Source organism: Alternaria atra, assembly GCF_907166805.1.
Source record: "Alternaria atra isolate CS162 genome assembly, contig: 35, whole genome shotgun sequence".
Lineage (NCBI taxonomy): Eukaryota > Fungi > Ascomycota > Dothideomycetes > Pleosporales > Pleosporaceae > Alternaria > Alternaria atra.
In genome coordinates, this window is record NW_025091334.1 from 1,965,531 (window position 1) to 1,985,289 (window position 19,759).

The window sequence follows — 19,759 nt, forward strand, 5'->3', positions numbered from 1 at the left end:
CGCCTTACGTCGAGATCCTCGGGCTATCCACCCGCACTGTCGCACTTCCGAACACAGGCTCCAACCTCACACCCCCAAAACTCCACCCATCAACAAAAACGCCCTCTTTGAACCTCTTACTAACAATAAACCCCAATGCCCCATCCAACCCCACACTAACCTCGATATCCCCCTCGATCTCTACCCATCCCTTCCCTTTGAACTCTTCATACCGCTTCGACCCCACTCTCACCCTCACCGCATCCGGATGCAACAACACACTCCCCACATCTGGAGTGATCTTGACATCAACGTAGCGATTCGAAAATGTATTCGGATCGAAAGGTTTGCCGACGCTGAAAACCAGATCCCGGGGCGGAGTATGTGTGCTATTGTGGAAGGAGACGAGGAACTGGACTTTGTATTTGCCCTGGGGTATTCCCGTTTTGATCGTGCGGAGACATATATTATCAGCCTTGATACATTGGTACACGGCTGCTTCCTCGCGTCTCCCATCGTGGTCTAGGTCCTCGGCTACAGGGTAGACTCTTTTAAGCCGACCAGTTGTAGAATCGAGCGCAAGTCCACTCTCACCACTCGGCGACAAATCGCGGAATTGAGACATGCGTGGTAAATCGTCCAGATGTGGAGATACACCTAGTGGCATGCCCGTTTTGAAATCGACTTGCACGAGTTGGAACGAAGAATCCATTAACCCGCGCCCCGTCATACCGAGCCGGAAGTGACTAGCGCTGATTTCGAATTTCGGTGGCAGCGCCGAGAGTTTCGCCATGCGTTGACCGAAATCCTTTGCAGAGCGGATTTGCTCGCCGTCGTTCATGTAGAGTTCTGTCAAACTTGCCATTTCATCTTCCTTCATCCATTGCTCTAGACTGACGTCTGCAAGGCCGCGGTCGACGTCGAAGCGGAAGTACTTCGTGTCCGAGTTGCTGTACATGCGCTTCATTTCGTTGTCGACGCGTGCCGTGGACGTGGCCATTCCTGTGAGGGCGCTGGCGATGGAAATATCTGTCCCGAGGCCAAAGGGCAGCCAGGATGCCATTTTCTTCACGCTGGGTATACTTTGGAGACCTGTGCCTACAGAGACTATGACGCCGATTAAGCGGCCTTCCCACAGGGCTTTTGCTGCGTAGTCGACTTCTGCACAGGGGTTATTGAAACCTACGCCACCGTCTAGGTAGGTGACTTTGGGTGTGCCGAACTGCATTTCTTCGAAGAATGTTGGTGCTGCCGAGGTGGCTCGGAGGGCCTCCCAGATTCGTGTTGTTCGGTCGTTGGGGTCGTAGGTTGATAGGATTCTAGGGAGGCCGAGCGCATTTTTCAGAGAGGTGAGGACGAAGCCGCGGCAGCCTTTTGCATCTGCTTTTCTGTGGACGGATTGCCGGTGGTGGAGCTTCCAGGTCGCGCTTCGCATTGGTTTTCTGGGGCCGAATGGACTGTCACTATATAGTGTTGACGGAGCTATTGTACTATCGATGCTGTCAGGGGGTCCAGACGCCAGTGAACATTCAGAGTTTTTGAGTGTGGCGACCGGGCTCTCTGAGATCATCGGTTCTGGTGCTGCATCTGCCCAGATGCTGTCCCTGGGCAGGTCGTTTGCTTCGTCCACCTCTTCGAACAGTGCCTCGTCCCACATGAGTTCGTTTGGATCGAAGCCCAGATCTTTCAGCGCAGTTTTGATGGCGTTTGCGAGGACGGTTCCGGAGAAACGACTAGCTCCTGTCGGAATCTTCATGCCGAATGCCTTGAGCGACCTATCATGCTTGAAGATCTGCTCGGCTAGTTTACTATAAACCGCAATGCAGTCCTTGCAGTTGAGTCGTAACCGTGAAAGCATGATGGCTATTATGCCGCCTGTCGATGTTCCGCCAATGAGGTCGAAGTAGTCACAGGGTTTCAGTGGTTCGTGATCGTTCATTGCTCTCCTTCCTAGCCTCTTTTCTTCCAAGGCTATGTTCTCCATCAGATTCTCGAGTACCAGCAACGATGACAGTCCTCGTACGCCTCCTCCATCCAACGATAGCAAGCGCAAGGGCGCATTTGGGTTTCTTTCGGGGTTCGAGAAGTCCATGGTTGTTTGGTGCCCCGACGGGCGGATCGTGTGTTCAGGAAGTCTATAGGCGTCGGTCGGGAAGTATGTAGTGAGACTGCTACCGTATACGTATGCGTCGAAATTGGTCGTAGAATGTTTACTTCAGAGTGTAGGTTATACTGAGGACGTAACCGAATCGAACTTCTAAATCGACCTCCGATTCATAAGCATGCACCGTCACAAGGTGGCCTCCTCCAAATCTATGTGTTAAGATGGTGGCGACGCGATTTGAGTCAGGTGTGCGAGGCGTCTGCAGACTGGAAAGGTTGCCTACAAGGCTGTGCTACTAACTGTATTCTATGTGTCGTATGAAACAAATGACGTGCCAGACAAGAAGGCATCTAAGAAAACCATCAGAATCGTAGAAGCCGGGATCAAGCCTCCTTAAGTCCTGTGCCACACCCCACACATACTCCAGTACGATGTGCTGTACGGCGTCAATGCACATGGGAGATGCTCGAAGCGTTATGGGTATTGGGGGCCATTGGGGCATCTTACGCGCTTGCTTACCATGTGTGGCTAGGTCAGGCCCACCTCTGCACAGAATAAGGCTACGCGCTGCGCCACTACGGATATGCGGCGCAGGCGGTCTAGATATAGCACAGATAATGTACAGTTCTACGTTGCGACCTCATGTTTCGTTACAGCGTTGACCAGAATGAGCAAAATCGACTAGCGGAAATATCATGTGGCGGGTGCAGCGAGAAAGTAAGCAGCCAAGGGCTGTAATGTGTCAGAAGTGTCAACCAATCACTAGCCTCGCGTGATGGGGCTGATCGCCTTGCTGTGTGACTTTCCAAGGTCAGCTGCCAGGCAGGGGTGATGTAAGCTCCGCATGAACAGCAGCCGCGCTGAGGCTCTGCAGTAACGACATGTGCGCCGCTCGATCGCTCTGAGACGTCGATGAATATATGTTGGAAATGCAAACCAGGGCTGAGGTGCCCTGTGCTCTATTAGATTACATGTGTATACCCATATGCTGAATGCAATGCGACCGTAAAAGCAGATGGATTACCCAAATGCATCAAAATGCGTCCAAATATTCAAACCTTGGGTATTATAATCAAATGCCCGGTAGACGCCGTAGATGCCCTCATATTCAAGTCGTTATAGTCGTAATTCGTGGTCGTTAAAGTCGCTCAGCAGAGAATAGTCCGCCGGTCATTAACTACGCAGGTCAGTGAATGGGGTATGCAGTAGGTGCGCGAGGATGACTTACGGATAGTTTGTTGCGGTACTCTTCCCAATGTTGATCATACTCCTTTTGCAACATTGCATCCGACTCCTTCGCTCTAAGGGTGCGCAGAGTGTCCATTCGAGGGCTGTCCTTCCTTCTCAACTTCTGCCTGGGAACATAAATCGGGGATGGCGAAGGCTTGATGGTCCAATGAGATGGCGCAAAGTAACTTAGCGAGCGAGCGTGTGTTGTTGGCGAACCGGGTGGTGACGTGGCGGGCGTTGAGGGGCTCGATGGACAGAAACTGGCCGAGTCGGAGAAGACAGATGGCGATGGCGATGATGCTACAGAGCTGCCGCTGTTGGAGATGACAGGTGAGAGGACTATCGGCGATTCGGGTTGCACAGGAGCGGAACGGGTAGGACCGGGTCGTCGCGCGCTTCCCTTGCCAGAAAGTGGTGATGGTCTTTTGATATCGACGACACGAACACCTTGATACCTTTGTGGAGTTGAGACCGGCGGCTTGCTCGTGTTCTTTTTAGGGTTGGGAGTGGTCTTGTTGTTGGGATCCTTGCGTGACAGTGCTTGTGACGTGGGTTCCTTGGGGGTGGTGTGGGTCGGTGCGGAGGAGGGTGGCGCGTCCTCCCTGCGAGACAGCGGTGATGGCTTTCTTTCGGCGGCAACAGCACGACGCACTTTGGATGGAAGCGTGTTCCTCCTACCGAATAGTGGTGTCGGACTTTTGACGATGTCGTCGGGATTGAATTGGAAGGGTTCGGATGGCCGAGATGGTAGCGATGGCCGGTTTGATCGAGACGGCAACGAGTTGCTTCTGTTGAAGAGCGGCTTGGGTGACATCTCAGTTTGTTCTCCAAAGTGGAACATGGGCGGTCCATTCTTCTCCATCTCGGGTTTCTCAGTAGGCGTTGTGGGGAGCGATTTCTTGTACTGCTGGAGGACGCGATTTGGATGGCGTCGCGGAACGGGCGGTGTTTCGCATAGCGTTAACGTCTCCTCGAACAACACATCAAGGTCCTCTGCCATCTTCCTTTTCATAATAAACGCGATCCAGTGGTAGTCGATGTCCCAGCCCCGGCAGTGCGAAGCGACGATGGATATGTAGGTGTATGGGCGTAATCAAGCGAGACGGGTGTCTAATCCTGACACAAAGCTGAGGGTTCCATGGGAATATTAAGCAGGAAGGGTGGGATCACCCGCCTCCTCTACTAAGTTAATTAGTCGGTCAAGTCCTTGTTTACGTGCGGAACAGGCGAGCCAGCGCTAGGCGTCATTGGACAGGACGCTGGCGCTGCAAGTTGCGGTAAGTCTGGCTGGACGCGATCGAAGGTTTGCCAGCGTGGCTAGGACCCATAACCCTGCATCCTCATTTTAAATGCCCCACGGGACGGGCGATCACGCGCAAGTCCCAACAGCTTTCCTCAGGTGAGGACATGCAAGTAATTCGAGATGCGCAGGAAGTGGGGTTGGCGCTGATGGGCTGATGGAGTTGTGGAGGTGGGATGGGTGAGCATCGTGTTCCGTCGTACCTGAGTAGAAACTCGTCATCAATCCAAGACGGGCAACCCGCGCGCTAGGAACCAGGCCCGGCAACGCTTTCCTTAGGGGTTGCACCTCCAGATCGAGATTCTGGTAGTCAACGGTGTTCAACGTCACGGGCCATGTCATACTACATGCATCGCTTGCTATGACGGATGGCAGCAAGTTGAAGTTGAGGGAAGTTGAGGTCATCTCTATGACCTGCTTCGGAGTCTGACGGAGCGTGAGAGCATGTTACGTAGTGTTACCACACTGCTTGAAGCGCAAGCTGATCGGTCTCGCTCCGAGCAAGCTTCAGCACAGCAAGGGTATGATGGTGTTGTGGTCTCAGCTTCTCAGCGACGCTGTTCGCCCAGCTAAAGACGGTGTGTAAACTGGTATACTCATTCATGCGAAGACCGCGTCTCGAAACTATCCTATAGTGCCGCCATACGACTCTCCATATTACAATCGTGTATTCTTCAAAAACATCAACGTCGTACAGATACGACTGGAATTAACATGCCTTTCGCCTCCTAGATGCAACATAAAATGCAAGCGCTTGGTATCATCAGTGAATATGCACATGGAAAAAGCACCATCCCAACTCAATCTACCTCAAGCACATCAATCGACTTCGCCAGAAAAGGTCTGTCGACGTAGCGCCGGATTTCCCATGTTGTTGAGCGGGATTCCGAAGTCATCTTCTGACCAGTCAGCCTCGTCATCTGACTCCCACGCGCATGGGATCTTCTCTGCGCGGCGCATACGGTAAGTGCTGAACCCAAAGCCATTAGAAACGGTCGTTGCGATGCGAAGCATGATCGAGACCAAGTGTGCAGGTGGCCCTAGGACAAGCTCACAGGTCTTGCGCACCAGAGCATTTGTAAAGTCTCTCCCAGGGTTGTGCTTTGGTGGACAGAACAGGTTCTGTGCTGGAGGCATAGGAGAAAAGGCGCGTCTCTGTGAAGCCCCTGTGAGCTTCCTCATGCGGATCGCATCCGGTGGTGTAGGGATATCTATGCTTGCACGCCCAAGACTATCGTCGTCGGAATCGCTCACAAGCGGTGGTGTAGATGGTGCGGACGATGGGCGTACATCGATTGAGGGAGTTGTGGATGAATAGTATGGGACTGTAGGTGTCACAGGTGCAGATGGATCGGTACGTTCGGTGGACGGACCGCGAACGGTGACCTCAGATATCTGGCGTCGATGTATTGAACGTCCCCTGGATTCGTCTTGCTGCGTAGAAAAGGCGTTGGCCCACGGGTTTATGGAATCAGCCTCCGCATCGAGAAACCTTGGAGAAGGAGTGGCAGTTTCCAGGGAATAGAACGAGTCGGCGCTTGAGGCCAAACTAAGTGCATTGGAGATTTGTCGCTCAAGGATGGGTTTATCGGCTTCGTTGGGCCTGTTTGCAGGTGGAGAGAGTGGAGACTCGACTATGCGCTCCATAGCAGACACAGATTCTCTTCTGGGCATTTTGATTGGCGCCGTGGCTGAGCGCAGGCCCTGGAACATGCTGACCCGTTCCCCCACTGAGAGGCGACGCGGGAGCGGTTTCGATGGGAGGGGTTTTGGAGTGGTTCCTGCCAAAGGGGTCCCGGGTGTCGCAGACACTATTTCGCTACTGTCAGCACAGATGCTCGACCGGTCGTCCTCGTCGTATGAGGAAGTGGTACCAGTCTCTGAGCGATCAGTACCAGAAGTAGAGGGCCTTAAGCCGTGTTGCTGTGGTACCCAGGTCTTATCCATGACCCACTTCTTCGCCTGTCCCGAGGGCTTCCTCCTAATGGTCTTGCGTGGTGGGCTCTTTGGACGCTCGAGCTCTGCGACGATTTCAAATCCCCGCGCGAACGGGCATTGTGTTCTCTCGTACTGCATGACCTGCGCCAACACCGACTTGAACTGGGCGATGTTCTCCTTGTCGGCATCGCTTTCATAGGGGAGCTCGATGCGATAGTACGAGTCCTGGCGTACGCGTAGCACGAAGACTGACTGGTTGTCGACGAGCCATATCTGGGACCTGGGGAAGATTGTATGTAGAAGGTTGCCGCTGTTTAGGAAGGAGACGTTGGAGGCTGTCACGCGATAGATTCGAAGAGCCCCTGTGATACGTTAGACAGTCTTCAGCCTGGCGACACGTGGGATGGCATACCAACTGCAAGCGTACGCTCTGTAGGCGTCTTCCATGGTATCGTGTGCGACGTGTCACCTGAACGGGAAGGTGAAAGCCGCCGAGCGGGTCCGGCTGTGGTAAAGGAGAAGATCTTAGAGTTGGAACACACAAACAGCGTCTCTATGCCGTCTGCGCTGTTCCTGGACGCGGGCACCGATTCAGTCCTTCGTGCCGCGCGCGCGGGGAGCGTGAAGCTGCGCCTGGAGTTGCTGGAGTTGAGAGCGGACGGCGCGTGCTCAGCATGCGCATGCTGGGATGAAGCCGGCATCGTCATAATGGGCGCTCTATATGGACATTGCTATCCTGGTGAGGTCAGGGTGAGGTCAGGGTGAAGGTTCCCTGAGAAGACAGCGGCCGGCGCTAGTGGAGAGGATTACAATTGTTACTTTTGAGTTGGGTAGGTGATGGAAGGCTGAAGCCGAACGGAGTCCCTGGCTTCGGAACGCTGCGCGCATTGGCCACAGGGACAAAGTCGAGTTTCAACCTGATCAGCGGATCGTCTGAACCCCGCACGCGTCAAGATGGCGTTTATGCAGCCTGCTCATCATGAGATGGTGGTGACGGGTGGAAGCGGCGTTGTTGTGATGGCATGCGCTATCAATAACGCGTTCTTTGTTTGCAACACGCTGCAGATGGATGGGTCCGTGGAGCTCTTAGTGCGACGTCATCGCTCCGCCAGTTCGCAGGCGTTCGCACACGTCCTCTACGTGGAGTCAAGCTCTGGGTTTGCTGGCCTGATTACAACACCAAGCTGCCCGGTAGTCCCTCGACCTTGCAAACATGGACAAAATCGACTTGTCCCAGTTCGATGTATCCAACTTCGACCCTAATGCCATTCTGCGGGGAGCACAGCTGACTTTGGTCGGTGGTAAGTTCTGCCCGTCAGAGTATCGTAATGACAGCTTAACTCTAACGCCCCTCCTCCTTCACAGTCAATCGGGCTCTCCAGAATCCGGGTCTCTTCACTTCGGACCACTATCGACAGGCTGCTATTGCTGTAGCTGCAGGCATCGCCATCCGTATCATTGTCGCCATACCCGTGCGCCCCATCTCCCCCCACCAAGCAAGTCAACACCGTAACTGACACATCCAGATTGTCGGCGTAAGAGTGCTACTATGGATACTCTCCCTCTTCATCAATATGGACCATACGCACATGGACGAAAGCGTCGTCAATGGCCTCCACTTCCTTGAGCATACCGTACTTCAGGTGCCATTCTTCCTCATGACGATGATGCGCTACGTCACTCCTACTTTGGATCGCATGTATGGATGCCTTAGTTACTCTCCATGTCCACTTAATAACGCTTTTCAGGTTCATGGACTCCCTCCGTTGGGTGGACGAGACCTACGTACAGAAGCACAAGACCGAAGACCCCCACAACCTCCGCGCCATGTACTATCCGAACCTCGAGAAATACCCCGATCACGCACCTAAAGTCGAGAGAGAGAAGAAGCCAATCAAACAGGCTGTCATGATGTATGCAACAAAGCAGGGCAGGAAGGCTGCCATTTCTTTGACAGTATTGGCATTGTCTTACGTCCCATACGTAGGACGCTTCGTGCTGCCCGCTGCCAGTTTCTACACGTTCAGGAAATCAGTGGGAACACAACCAGCAGCAGCCATATTCGCAGCATCCCTGTTGTTTCCCCGGAGATATATGGTCAGCTTCTTGCAAGCTTACTTCTCGTCACGAACTCTCATGCGTGAGCTGGTACGTACCTCGCCACTACACTTCATGATTATTACTCTAACTTTAAGCAGCTCGAGCCCTACTTTTCACGCGTTCGATATAACAAGGAACAGAAGAAGGTGTGGTTCAAAGACCGGGCTGGCGTGCTCTTCGGTTTCGGCCTAGGCTTCTACATCTTCGTCAAGATACCCCTCGTCGGCGTCCTCATCTATGGTCTTGCCGAAGCGTCAACAGCATATCTCATTACCAAGATCACAGAGCCGCCGCTCCCGCCGACGGAAGCTGAGAAATTCAAGCAAGAGTCACTGCGCTGGAAGAACAAACACGAGTTCCTGAACCTGCCATGGCAGCACATGGACGAGTACAACCTCGCAATGCACAAACCCAAGTTCCAATCCGAAGTGCGCCAAACACCAAGAAAGACATTTAGCTAGGCTGCGATGACGTGGAAAACTCCAACGACTAGCTTTACGCGAGCCGAGACCTGCCACTCAGCATGACGCAGACGAGACCTTGTAAAATGGGCCGCAGCTAGTACGTGCGCAGTCGGCAATCAGGTATATCTAGCTCTCACGCTATCTAGCCGCTGTATGATGATGGTAACATTATGACTATACCCCGCAGTGGAGTCGACGCGTCCTATTGTGGTAGGTAGCTTACAGCTCCATCCGATGGTACGTAACGTAACAGCCGCGTATCGTCGAGCTTATCACCCACCTTGTAGTAATAGTTGGTGGATATAACATTCGGCTTTGTCCTCGGCAGCTGTTCATACGTCCAAGATAACAATTGATAGGTTGAGGGTTTCCCTTTGCCCGCGTCTGCTGAGCTTCATATACGTGACGTTCCCCTCTCTCGCGACTAGAAGCGTTTCTCCTTGTTCCCGGACTAACACAGTGCGCTCTCTTCAATTCCAATACACTTGAATAGTCCAGCATGGGTAAAGAAGGTCTCCGGTACGCGGCAAAAGTCTCGCTAGACAAGCCGGCATCAGAGCAAGAATGCCTACACGTACGTCAAACGACCTCATAATCCCCAAAGCCATTCTAAAATGTGACATATCTAGAACCGATGGCACCCCGAGAACCCCTCCTACGGCACCATCAAACCCGGTGAAGCCGTCAAGATTGAATGCGTGGATTGGACTGGTGGCCAAATCGGCAACAATGACTCTGCAGATGACATGCGCGATGTCGACCTCACCAAGATCCATTATTTAACCGGACCTTTCGACATCGAAACTGCGGAGCCGGGCGATGTCCTGGTCGTTGATATTCAAGATGTACAGCCGCTGGAAGAGCAACCTTGGGGTTTCACGGGTGTTTTTGCGAAGGAGAATGGTGGAGGGTTTTTGGACGAGATTTATCCTGAGCCGTAAGTTTGTTAAAGGAGATGGTAAAAAGACATGGGAAAAGGAATGTGGACTGACACTTTACTTGTAGTGCAAAGGCTATCTGGGATTTCGAAGGTATCTTCTGTAGCTCCCGCCATATTCCCGGTGTAAGATTCGCAGGTCTCATCCATCCTGGCAGTAAGTCATCCTAATCCTTCTTCCTCCCTCCACCCTCCACCCTCCCCAAAAAAACACACGGACTGACTTGACACCCTACCATATAGTCCTTGGTTGTGCGCCCTCTGCTGAAGTCCTCGAAACCTGGAACACGCGCGAAGCCGAACTCATCTCTACACACACGCACCTCAATCGCGACGTGGCCAAACCCCCCGAGCCCAAAAGCGTGCACGCAGGTTCCGCAACCGGCTCTCTGAAAGAGAAGATTGGTAAAGAAGGCGCGCGCACTATCCCAGGACGCCCTGAACATGGTGGCAACTGCGACATCAAGAACCTGTCGAGGGGATCCAAAGTTTTCTTGCCAGTTCATGTCAAGGGCGCAAAGTTTAGTGTGGGAGATTTACATTTCAGTCAAGGCGATGGCGAGGTAAGAAAAAAAAACAGTCCCTTTCATCAACTATTACCTGTATGTTGGCTAACTTTTTAAACACAACGACATTTAGATATCCTTCTGTGGCGCAATTGAAATGGCAGGCGTCATAACCATCAAGTTCAGCGTCATGAAGGGCGGCATAAAACAACTCGATATGAAGAGTCCAATCTACATCCCAGGACCCGTGGAACCCCAGTTTGGCCCTGGAAGGTACATTTACTTTGAGGGCTTTAGTGTGGATGAGCACGGCAAACAGCATTACCTTGACACGACGGTTGCGTATCGGCAAACTAGTCTGAGGGTTATCGAGTATTTGAGACGGTTTGGTGAGTTTTGTTCTCTTGTTTGCTTTTCTTGTCTAGGTTCTTCTTCTTGGTGCCTGGGTGTTTCGATTTCGATTTGTTTTTTTTTGTGGCTTGGCAATGAGATTGTTTGGTGGTAGTCATGGGTGTGGGGTAGGGGGATTGATCCTACGTTTCATGTGCTTTTCCTTTTACAGACTCTTCTTACTAACAACATGACAGGTTACAACGACTACCAGATCTACCTCCTGTTGTCTTGTGCGCCGGTTCAAGGCCATGTGGCTGGTATCGTCGATATTCCCAATGCGTGTACGACTATGGGGTTGCCCATGGATATCTTTGACTTTGACATTAGCCCGCATCTTCCGGTCGAGAAGCGTGATCTCGGGTCTTGCGCGTTTGCCAGCAAAAGGTAGATGGTGTATTGATGGTGGTCTGTGTACGCAGAACGTGTAAAGGGTCCGCGGAGGGTAAGACAGGACGTTGCTGCAGTGCGGTTGATGGTTAGCGGTCGCTGTCCTGTTCCCTGTCTCAAGTGTTCTCTTCTTTTCTGCTTGGTCTAGTATGATATTAGCAAACTGCCAATTGACCACGACGCTGCCGTGATGTAGCTGAACTAAATGCCTATGGTGGTGATTGCATATGCTCCATTGCCCGCGCATGATTGTACGAGGATGGCTGTAGTATCAGTTCATGTCAAAGTCATCTTCTAGTAGGCATTCAACGTTTATTTACCTTTTCCAAGGCGTTCGAAAGGCTTATGGAAGTAAACTTCTAGATTAGGAGTAGCGTTGGTCACTTCTCAAGAGCCGAGTCAATCAACCTGAAAGACCCTCGTCTCTCTTCTTTCGCCAATCAATGGAGAGGAGATAGACCCTTCTTTTTTGTTTCTTTTAGCCATGTTATGATTATGTACCCCACAAGTTTCACAAGAAGCTAGGTTTGCCTGAATGGTTTCAAGCACAATTAGTGAATGTGACGAGAGTTTAGTAGGGTATAACAAAAACCCGTCACATAATGGCCACCTGTTGGCAGTAGTTCAGCACATATGAAAAGATTATGATTGGCTTCGTAGGTGTGAACATGATATATTGACCCTGTCGTTAAGCCGGCGAGGCTTCCGCTACTTCTCAAAGCTATCATAATCCATTTTGTGAACTTTAGATGCATAATCCGTCGTCGTCGCCGCAGCAGGCATTTATTTCTCTCTTACGCAGCTTGTCATGAACTCTTTACAGAACCTTGTCTGCTGCAGAGACATTCAAGCCTGTGTTGTCAGACTCGACGTGTGCTGCTTTAACGGCACCGTTGTCAATTACTAGAGCATATCGCCTCGAACGATCGCCTCCGAAGATGGAGGCGCCGTCGAAAGAGAGGTCAAGTGCCTTTGTGAAGCTGAGACTGGGGTCTCCCAGGAAGCGAATCTGCCGAGGTTAACACCAGGTTGCTTTACAGGCAAGCAAGAGAAGACCTACACCGCTGGAACCTGAGGGGTCAAGCATCTTACCCCATGCTTTCATACTGGACGTGGTCAGATTCGAGTGCATTGGAGATGTTCAAAAGTATGCTCTTACACAAAAGGGTCGTTCACCGAAACAACAAAGACCTTGCCGGCATCTTTCAGCTTGGGCGAATTGATATAACCGGGGATATGGTTCTCGGAGCACGACGGCGAGAAGGCCGCCGGAACACCTTTGCCAGCTGTCAGATGTGTGTTCATTGACGAGACACGTTTGAAGAGAATTACCGATGATGAGACCTTTGCCGGTCAACTCCTTTGCTAGGTTGACCTTGTTGCCTGGAGAGCCCTCGACGAGGTCGACATCAGGTAGCTTGTCACCAACATTGACGAATGCCGGTGCAGAGGCGTGAAACAGACGGCGACTGGCGACTGGGCGAACTAGGGGTAGACGACGGGCGGTAGCGAACATGGCGTATGCAGGACGATATGTGTAGGTTGGGTGTGGGTGTGGGTGTAGAGCACGTGTGCTTGGTGGTGGTGAGCCTCGTGAGGTAGTGGGGGCACGACGTGTTTTGCCGGTGTCATTGCTTTCGGAAGACGGCAAGCGCACCCACCAGCTCACTTCCCTTTACGCAGCACGTGTGCACTTGCTTCACCGCAGTATGCAACACCAAGGTTTAGGTACATTGCAGGTTCTCCAAAAGTGCCAGATACACGTTGAGACCACTCGTGTCTGTAATTAGCTATGGTATATTCAGACTAGTCTTGACTGCACCAGCAAAATGTGGATAATGATGCTAACCTATTGACCCACACCAGCATTAGCGTGAGCTATTCGGTGCTATGTCGATCGTGCCTCAAGCCGGCGATGAATCGTTAACGGCATAATCAGTGGAGACCTGAGCCAGAAGGACCATGGGCGTGAGAACCATTAAAACTGAACCGTAGATTCAGAAAAAGCAGTGTAATACCGAACTGTATTGAAGTGTGTGAGCGCGATACAGACTTCATCGACGACTCAGTTGCCGCCGACTCCGTGTCCCGTGTCCTGTCATTGCTCCCCCCCCCTGCTTTGTCTCCCTCGGCACGACGCCCGCTAGCGCAATGCCAACTGCATTCCTCTCAAGCCCATCTTAACCTGCTTTAGGCCCGTTTAGCTCCCAAGTGCCCGCGCAGAAGCCACGAGCCAATGTGCCCATGTTCTCCCTGTCTCTTACACTTGACGGTCCAGATCTTGTCTATCGCCCTCTGTTCGTCTGCAACAAGGCGCGCCCGTTTTGGGAAATTTCGTCATCGCTCATCCAACACCGATCGTCCGCAGCCAAGCAGAACTTTAAGCGCAAAGAACGCGCCGCCGGAACCTCGCGCGCCGTCCCCCGTAGCTTCGATCGCAGTCGCTTCTAGGTGCTGAAGATTGTAACCGGGAAGTCGCTATCGCATTTAGCCATCGACGAGAGTCTCCGGGTGCCGTTGCGCATCAATACGGGTTACGAAGAACGGCTCCTAAGCCCTCAACACTCGTCAATTCACCGCCATCATGGATCCCAATCAGCCCGGTGGGGGAGGGTCCAACAACTCGAGCGATTTTGTGCGCAAGCTGTACAAGTAGGTCGACGCGCCCATGCGCGTCATGTTGTTGTGCTAAGAATGATCCAGAATGCTGGAAAACCCGAGCGACGAGAGCGTAGTACGATGGGGGAATGACGGCGATAGTTTCGTCGTGTTAGAAGTATGCGCTTCACATTTCTGTCAACCAAGCAGAGTTGCTAACAAACGGATAGAACGAAAAGTTTACAAAACACATACTGCCCAAGCACTTCAAACACAGCAACTTTGCTAGTTTCGTCCGACAGCTGAACAAGTACGATTTCCACAAAGTTCGTCATAACAACGAAGAGAATGGGCAATCGCCCTACGGGCCGGGGGTATGTGGCATCCTGGATATCTTTGCGAGTATCATGGCTAACGATGCATTAGGCCTGGGAATTCAAGCACCCAGACTTCAAGATGAACAACAAAGATGCCCTGGATAACATTCGTCGAAAGGCTCCCGCGCCGCGAAAACCTAACCAAGCCGCCGCCGAAGAGTTCGCGCCCTCGCAACAGATGGACATGGTTAGTGGACAATTGATGGCCACGCAAGCTCAACTACATGCCCTTGAGGGTCGCTATAGCGAACTGAGCATTCATCACTCAATGCTCCTGCAGGAAGTTATTGGGCTACAAAAGACGGTTGTCAACCACGAGCATGTTATGCAGCAGATTATGACTTTCTTGCACGGCGTCGACGCGACCCAGAGGAGAAACAGCAAACTCATATTCCCCAATGGCGCCGACTCGCAGAATGGCGCCATGGAGCCTACCCCGGCCAATGACGACGACAACCCGGCTTCGCCTTTGCAGCACGCTTCTAAGCTTCTTAGCGAAACAAATGCGGATGCCATGTTGAACCCCCGGAACTTGGAGCACATGAACGAGATCACCATGCGGATGAACGGCACCTTGACAACACCACCACCAGATTTTGCGCGAGCAGCAGCGCGACCGACGAGCCGCGGCCCGCCATCGGCGACTTCCACCAATTCAATGCGTCTGGAAAACATTGATAACCTCGTTTATCCAGTCGGCTCCAACAACGGCATCGACCCCATGTACAGCGAGCACATCAACAACATCCCGTATGCGGCTCCACCCAAAGCGGTCGAAGCTAGCGAGCCCAGGATACCAGAACCGAGAAAGAAGAACGCCATTCCAGACCCAGGATGGATTCGACCACCCCAGATCTTGCTTGTTGAAGACGATCCCACCTGTCGTCGAATCGGAAGCAAGTTCTTGTATGCTTTCCATTGCTCCATCGATAGTGCTGTAAGTCATCTTTCCTTGCCATTTGTACTACGTACTGACTAAACTCAGCTCGATGGTTTGGAAGCGGTCAACAAAATGAACGCTGGCTCCAAGTACGACTTGGTTTTGATGGATATCATTATGCCCAACCTTGACGGTGTGTCAGCATGCCATTTGATTCGGCAGTTCGACACAACTCCTATTGTTGCTATGACCTCCAACATCCGAAGTGACGACATTTCAATGTATTTCCAACATGGTAAGCCAGGCCCATCGCACTCGTTTTACACGTGCTAATATTCTCAGGCATGAATGACGTTCTTCCCAAGCCCTTTACTAAAGAAGGTCTCTTGCACATGCTAGAGAAGCATCTTGTACATCTCAAAAAACCGATGGCTCAAGCTGACGGGACCATGGTGGCACCTCAGCCTGTGCAAATCGCACGCCAGTTGGTCCTCAAAGAGGAAGATTCTCCGGCCAAATCCCCACAGACTGTCAGCAACTGGAATTCACCCAGCCAAATGCCGGGCGTCTCTCCAGTCGGTAGTACGGTTCCGGATGACTTTGCGCAGGCAATGCGAGGCCAACCAGTGCAGCACCCAAGTCCGTACGGGGTCAGTTCCATGCATGCGAATATGGGATACAGCACATCGCCACACATGCAGATGCCACCACAGCAACAACCACATCGTCGTCAAGTCTCTGAGATATCCGGGGGTGATGAGATGAACAACCCATCCAAGCGTCAACAAATGTACCCCCCGCAAATGCAGCAGCAGCAGCAGCAGATGGGTTCTATGCAACCGCGCCCACGTTGATGTCCAGTGTGACGAGGCGGTCAGGAGGGAATTTTCATGTTCATAATTCGGAAAAATAGAGCACAGCCACCGGCTTCCTGTTGGCAGGCGTGGAGGACGCACTGCATTGCTGGATATAGAGGTCCAGCCATCTCAGAGCCGAAAGTCGTGGTCGGCCCTTGTATCTACGGGAGATGAATGCAAGGAAAGGATAGCTTGGGAAGCTGTCTACGAGGCTATCAAGGACCCAAAGGGTCTCCGGCGTTCCACGGTCAATCGTTGTGTCGGGTTCGGGTCGGACGTTTGCTAAAAAATACCCTACATGCTAGATAAACAATCCATCAATTCTTTTCTCAAGGACAGGGGATTGTGATGACACATGAAACCTTGCATCGTAATCGCATTGCTTATAGTACTCATTACTTTTGATGTACACTCACGAGTTGGCCAACTATCACTCCAATTTCCTGTCCTTTCAAAAGTTCAAAGGACAAGTACCGACTCTATGGTGCGTTTTACGTAGAGTTGCGTTCTCCGCTATGCATTCCAGTGTTCACCAATGCTTCCATGTACAAGTGTCGTCGCAATAAGCATTCCCGAGTAGATGTCCTCCCTGGTGGTCCAGACCTTGATAGCCAACCCAAAAGGCCGCGCACGAGCATGTTCGAGAATCCTGCGCCCTGTTGCAGCGGCTTACCCGCAAAGCCACCCCGCTAGAAGATCTGAGACGTGACGGGACCCGAAGATCTGGTTTTGCGTGGTGGTCCCTGGTCCGGGGGCTTGTGACTCAGCGGTGATGGTAAGTTTGTGGAAGCTTTTTTGGGAGTCGGCAGACCAAACCCCACCACTTGCACGAATCTAGAGGTCCAGGCGCCCCTCCACCATTTGCGCAACACACTACTAAATTCCAAACATGCCCCCAAAAGGCAAGAGAGGCCAGGATAAGGGCAAGTCGGGTGAGGAGGAGCGCGATGAGCCGCTACAGGCTGTGGTAGGTTGCGCCATGTACCTGTTCGCGAAGTGTGCTAACATTTCAGATACTCGCAGACCCCTTCGAGACACGCTTCAATCCATTCACACTCGAGCATCCCAGAGTACGCATGTCCCAAATACTGCCAGCTGCACGCTGACACTTGCTAGTGTCTTCTGCCCCTCGCGAATACCCCGCTCATCGAATACACGTTCGAGTTTCTCGCCAACGCAGGCGTAGAGGAAGTCTTTGTATACTGCGGCGCACACAGGGAACAGGTTGAAGACTACATCAAAGCCTCGAGATGGTCTTCCAAGTCATCGCCTTTCTCGCGACTGGATCTCATTCAATCGACGTCACACTCGATTGGCGATGCGATGCGAGACCTGGACAGCCGGGGTCTGCTAGTGGGCGACTTCCTCTTGGTGTATGGCGACGTGGTCAGCAACCTGCCTCTGGAGTCTGCGCTCGCCGCGCACAGGGCGAGACGGGCGAAGGATAAGAATGCCATCATGACCATGGTGCTACGCGAGGCAGGCGCGACTCACAGGACAAAGGCCCAGGGAACAAGTCCAGTCTTTGTGATTGATCCGCAGAAGGACAGATGTCTACACTTTGAACAGATGCCGAACCGCGATCAGACACACTACCTCTCCATCGACCCCGAGCTGCTTTCCACCCACCAAGAGATCGAAGTGCGCCAAGACCTGATCGACTGCGGCATCGACATCTGCACGCCCGACGTACTTGCGTTATGGAGCGACAACTTCGATTTCCAAGCACCACGCAAGGGCTTCCTACACAGTGTACTCAAAGACTACGAGCTCAACGGAAAGACGTTCCATACGCATATCATCTCAGATCACTACGCGGCACGAGTACGAAACCTCCACGCATACGACTCGGTTAGCAAGGACATTGTATCACGCTGGGCATACCCGTTGTGTCCAGACAGCAACCTCGTACAAGGACAGTCGTATCGGTTACAAAAGCGCAACACGTACAAAGAGGAGGGTGTCATACTCGCGCGGGATTGTATCATTGGGCCAAAGACAGTTATTGGGCGTGGTACCAGCATAGGCGACAAGAGCATCATTACCAACAGCATCATTGGAAGGCATTGTCAGATTGGTCGAAATGTGACGATTGATGGCGCGTACATTTGGGATTACGCCAGCATAGCAGACGGCAGCACCGTCACCAAGGCAGTCATCGCGAATGAAGCGGCCATAGGTCGTAGGTGTACCATCGAAGCTGGTGCTCTGATATCGTATGGGGTTAGCATCGGTGAAGGCATGACAATACGGGGAGACCACAGAATCACAAAAGCAAAGCGGAGACGTGAACAAGGGGAGGATGTTGTTCGAGGCGACTCAGACCCTGCGATAGTTGGCGAGAAAGGTGACGGCTTCGAATTCCATGATTCTGACGAGGACGATGAGGACGAGCTCGTCGATGGTCTCTCCACCAGAGGGCCCAGTAAGTCTAACATGACTGCCTACCGTATGTGTGCTAACAAGAATAGTGTATAACCTCTCGAACGAGTCAATATCCACAATCAATTCAGAGTCGGAGACAGACATGATGGGTATGGAACGCCATGACAGATCGGCCACCAGTAGTTTCCTATCTGTAGGCTCGGTAGACAGCCAGCACGCGGCAAACTTTGATCACGACGCATCTGCCAGCATTTACGATTCGCTTGTTGAAGGCCATGAGTCGGCAAACATTCAGCTGGAACTGACGGCACTCCGCATGAGCACAAACGCCTCGGATCATCAAGTCAGACGTGCAGTCGTCTCGTCATTCGTCAAGCGCGTGATCCAACTCACCAAGTCGGGCGAGCCGATCAAGAACGCCGTCGCGCAGGTCTTTGGGCAACACAAGGAGCTCATCGACCGCTCCATCTTCGACAAGAATGCAGATAGCAAGACAGACCAGACCGACTTTATGTTACTGCTTCAAGCAGACTTGTGCAACAAGGAGAACGGCGACGCGATCTTGCTAACCGCATCGACCAAACTCGTCGAGTTGGACTCGATAGAAGAGGATGGTATGATGCAGTGGTGGGAAGATGAGAAGAGCACGGAGAATGCGGATATGGAGAAGGTTAGGGAGAAGACCAAGGGCTTGATTGACTTTTTGCAGCAGGAGAGTGAGGACGAGAGCGAGGAGGAGAGTGAGGAAGATGACTAGGGACAGCTATAGCACTGAGCAAGTATGACGAATAAGAATTTCTGTTGCATCCAAGTGTTGGAGCCCATGATGCTACATGAAAAAGCAATACTAGCATGAGTTCAAGAAAGTCTATGTTGGCCGGTTTCATCTTAGTATAGGCGAGACCATTACAGAGGCGATGTTTGGCTGACTGTCCTCTGCAAGAGACAAATTGAGCTCACAGAGCTGGAAGGCTGCCTTGGAGGCATTTGTCGTGTTTTTACGTCAAGGTATTAGTCTTAAACAAAGGATTGTGCACCTAGGTTTGTCTAGGTGAAGCGTCATAGCGAAGTGTGGAGAACGCGGCCAAGTTCCGGGCGCCCCTGGGCTGTTGCCTCCCAAAGACGCTAGAGCCACCCGACGAGTGCCCGCATCCAGGACCATGAATCCAAACTCGCCCAACTCTTGTGACTCCGTCCCTTCTGTTCAGCTGACCAATACCCTTGTTTTCTACTGCACCTGTACCGCCACTCTGCGCGCGCGCCTCAGGCCTTATCTCTTGTTTGTACACACGCTTCATTCGCCGCAGCCTGTCCAGCTAGCGTT

General features: G+C 52.3%; 8 protein-coding genes across 8 annotated transcripts; 4 read left to right on the forward strand and 4 right to left on the reverse strand.

The window, feature by feature from the left end:
- Positions 1 to 4: 4 nt before the first annotated feature.
- Positions 5 to 2,071, reverse strand: ALTATR162_LOCUS11550 (uncharacterized protein; the record flags this gene model as incomplete). Its single annotated transcript, XM_043319192.1, has 1 exon — positions 5 to 2,071. The coding sequence occupies one exon, from the start codon at positions 2,069 to 2,071 to the stop codon at positions 5 to 7; it is 2,067 nt and encodes a 688-aa protein (XP_043175127.1).
- Positions 2,072 to 3,221: 1,150 nt separating this feature from the next.
- ALTATR162_LOCUS11551 (uncharacterized protein) lies at positions 3,222 to 4,325 on the reverse strand (the record flags this gene model as incomplete). The annotated part of the gene is made up of 2 exons (XM_043319193.1): positions 3,222 to 3,260; positions 3,312 to 4,325. 2 exons carry the CDS (start codon positions 4,323 to 4,325, stop codon positions 3,222 to 3,224), a joined length of 1,053 nt encoding a protein of 350 aa, XP_043175128.1.
- Positions 4,326 to 5,432: 1,107 nt separating this feature from the next.
- Positions 5,433 to 7,252, reverse strand: ALTATR162_LOCUS11552 (uncharacterized protein; the record flags this gene model as incomplete). Its single annotated transcript, XM_043319194.1, has 2 exons — positions 5,433 to 6,913; positions 6,964 to 7,252. The coding sequence occupies 2 exons, from the start codon at positions 7,250 to 7,252 to the stop codon at positions 5,433 to 5,435; spliced, it is 1,770 nt and encodes a 589-aa protein (XP_043175129.1).
- A 512-nt stretch (positions 7,253 to 7,764) lies between these two features.
- ALTATR162_LOCUS11553 (uncharacterized protein) lies at positions 7,765 to 9,112 on the forward strand (the record flags this gene model as incomplete). Its single annotated transcript, XM_043319195.1, has 5 exons — positions 7,765 to 7,852; positions 7,917 to 8,023; positions 8,078 to 8,250; positions 8,300 to 8,699; positions 8,750 to 9,112. 5 exons carry the CDS (start codon positions 7,765 to 7,767, stop codon positions 9,110 to 9,112), a joined length of 1,131 nt encoding a protein of 376 aa, XP_043175130.1.
- Positions 9,113 to 9,614: 502 nt separating this feature from the next.
- On the forward strand, positions 9,615 to 11,339 carry ALTATR162_LOCUS11554 (uncharacterized protein; the record flags this gene model as incomplete). The annotated part of the gene is made up of 6 exons (XM_043319196.1): positions 9,615 to 9,689; positions 9,745 to 10,052; positions 10,121 to 10,209; positions 10,296 to 10,615; positions 10,692 to 10,947; positions 11,146 to 11,339. 6 exons carry the CDS (start codon positions 9,615 to 9,617, stop codon positions 11,337 to 11,339), a joined length of 1,242 nt encoding a protein of 413 aa, XP_043175131.1.
- An 816-nt stretch (positions 11,340 to 12,155) lies between these two features.
- On the reverse strand, positions 12,156 to 12,854 carry ALTATR162_LOCUS11555 (uncharacterized protein; the record flags this gene model as incomplete). The annotated part of the gene is made up of 4 exons (XM_043319197.1): positions 12,156 to 12,347; positions 12,399 to 12,444; positions 12,498 to 12,624; positions 12,671 to 12,854. 4 exons carry the CDS (start codon positions 12,852 to 12,854, stop codon positions 12,156 to 12,158), a joined length of 549 nt encoding a protein of 182 aa, XP_043175132.1.
- Positions 12,855 to 13,922: 1,068 nt separating this feature from the next.
- Positions 13,923 to 16,047, forward strand: ALTATR162_LOCUS11556 (uncharacterized protein; the record flags this gene model as incomplete). The annotated part of the gene is made up of 6 exons (XM_043319198.1): positions 13,923 to 13,990; positions 14,042 to 14,114; positions 14,167 to 14,310; positions 14,363 to 15,250; positions 15,299 to 15,488; positions 15,536 to 16,047. The coding sequence occupies 6 exons, from the start codon at positions 13,923 to 13,925 to the stop codon at positions 16,045 to 16,047; spliced, it is 1,875 nt and encodes a 624-aa protein (XP_043175133.1).
- Positions 16,048 to 16,939: 892 nt separating this feature from the next.
- Positions 16,940 to 19,192, forward strand: ALTATR162_LOCUS11557 (uncharacterized protein; the record flags this gene model as incomplete). The annotated part of the gene is made up of 4 exons (XM_043319199.1): positions 16,940 to 17,017; positions 17,064 to 17,120; positions 17,167 to 18,475; positions 18,522 to 19,192. 4 exons carry the CDS (start codon positions 16,940 to 16,942, stop codon positions 19,190 to 19,192), a joined length of 2,115 nt encoding a protein of 704 aa, XP_043175134.1.
- Positions 19,193 to 19,759: the final 567 nt, after the last annotated feature.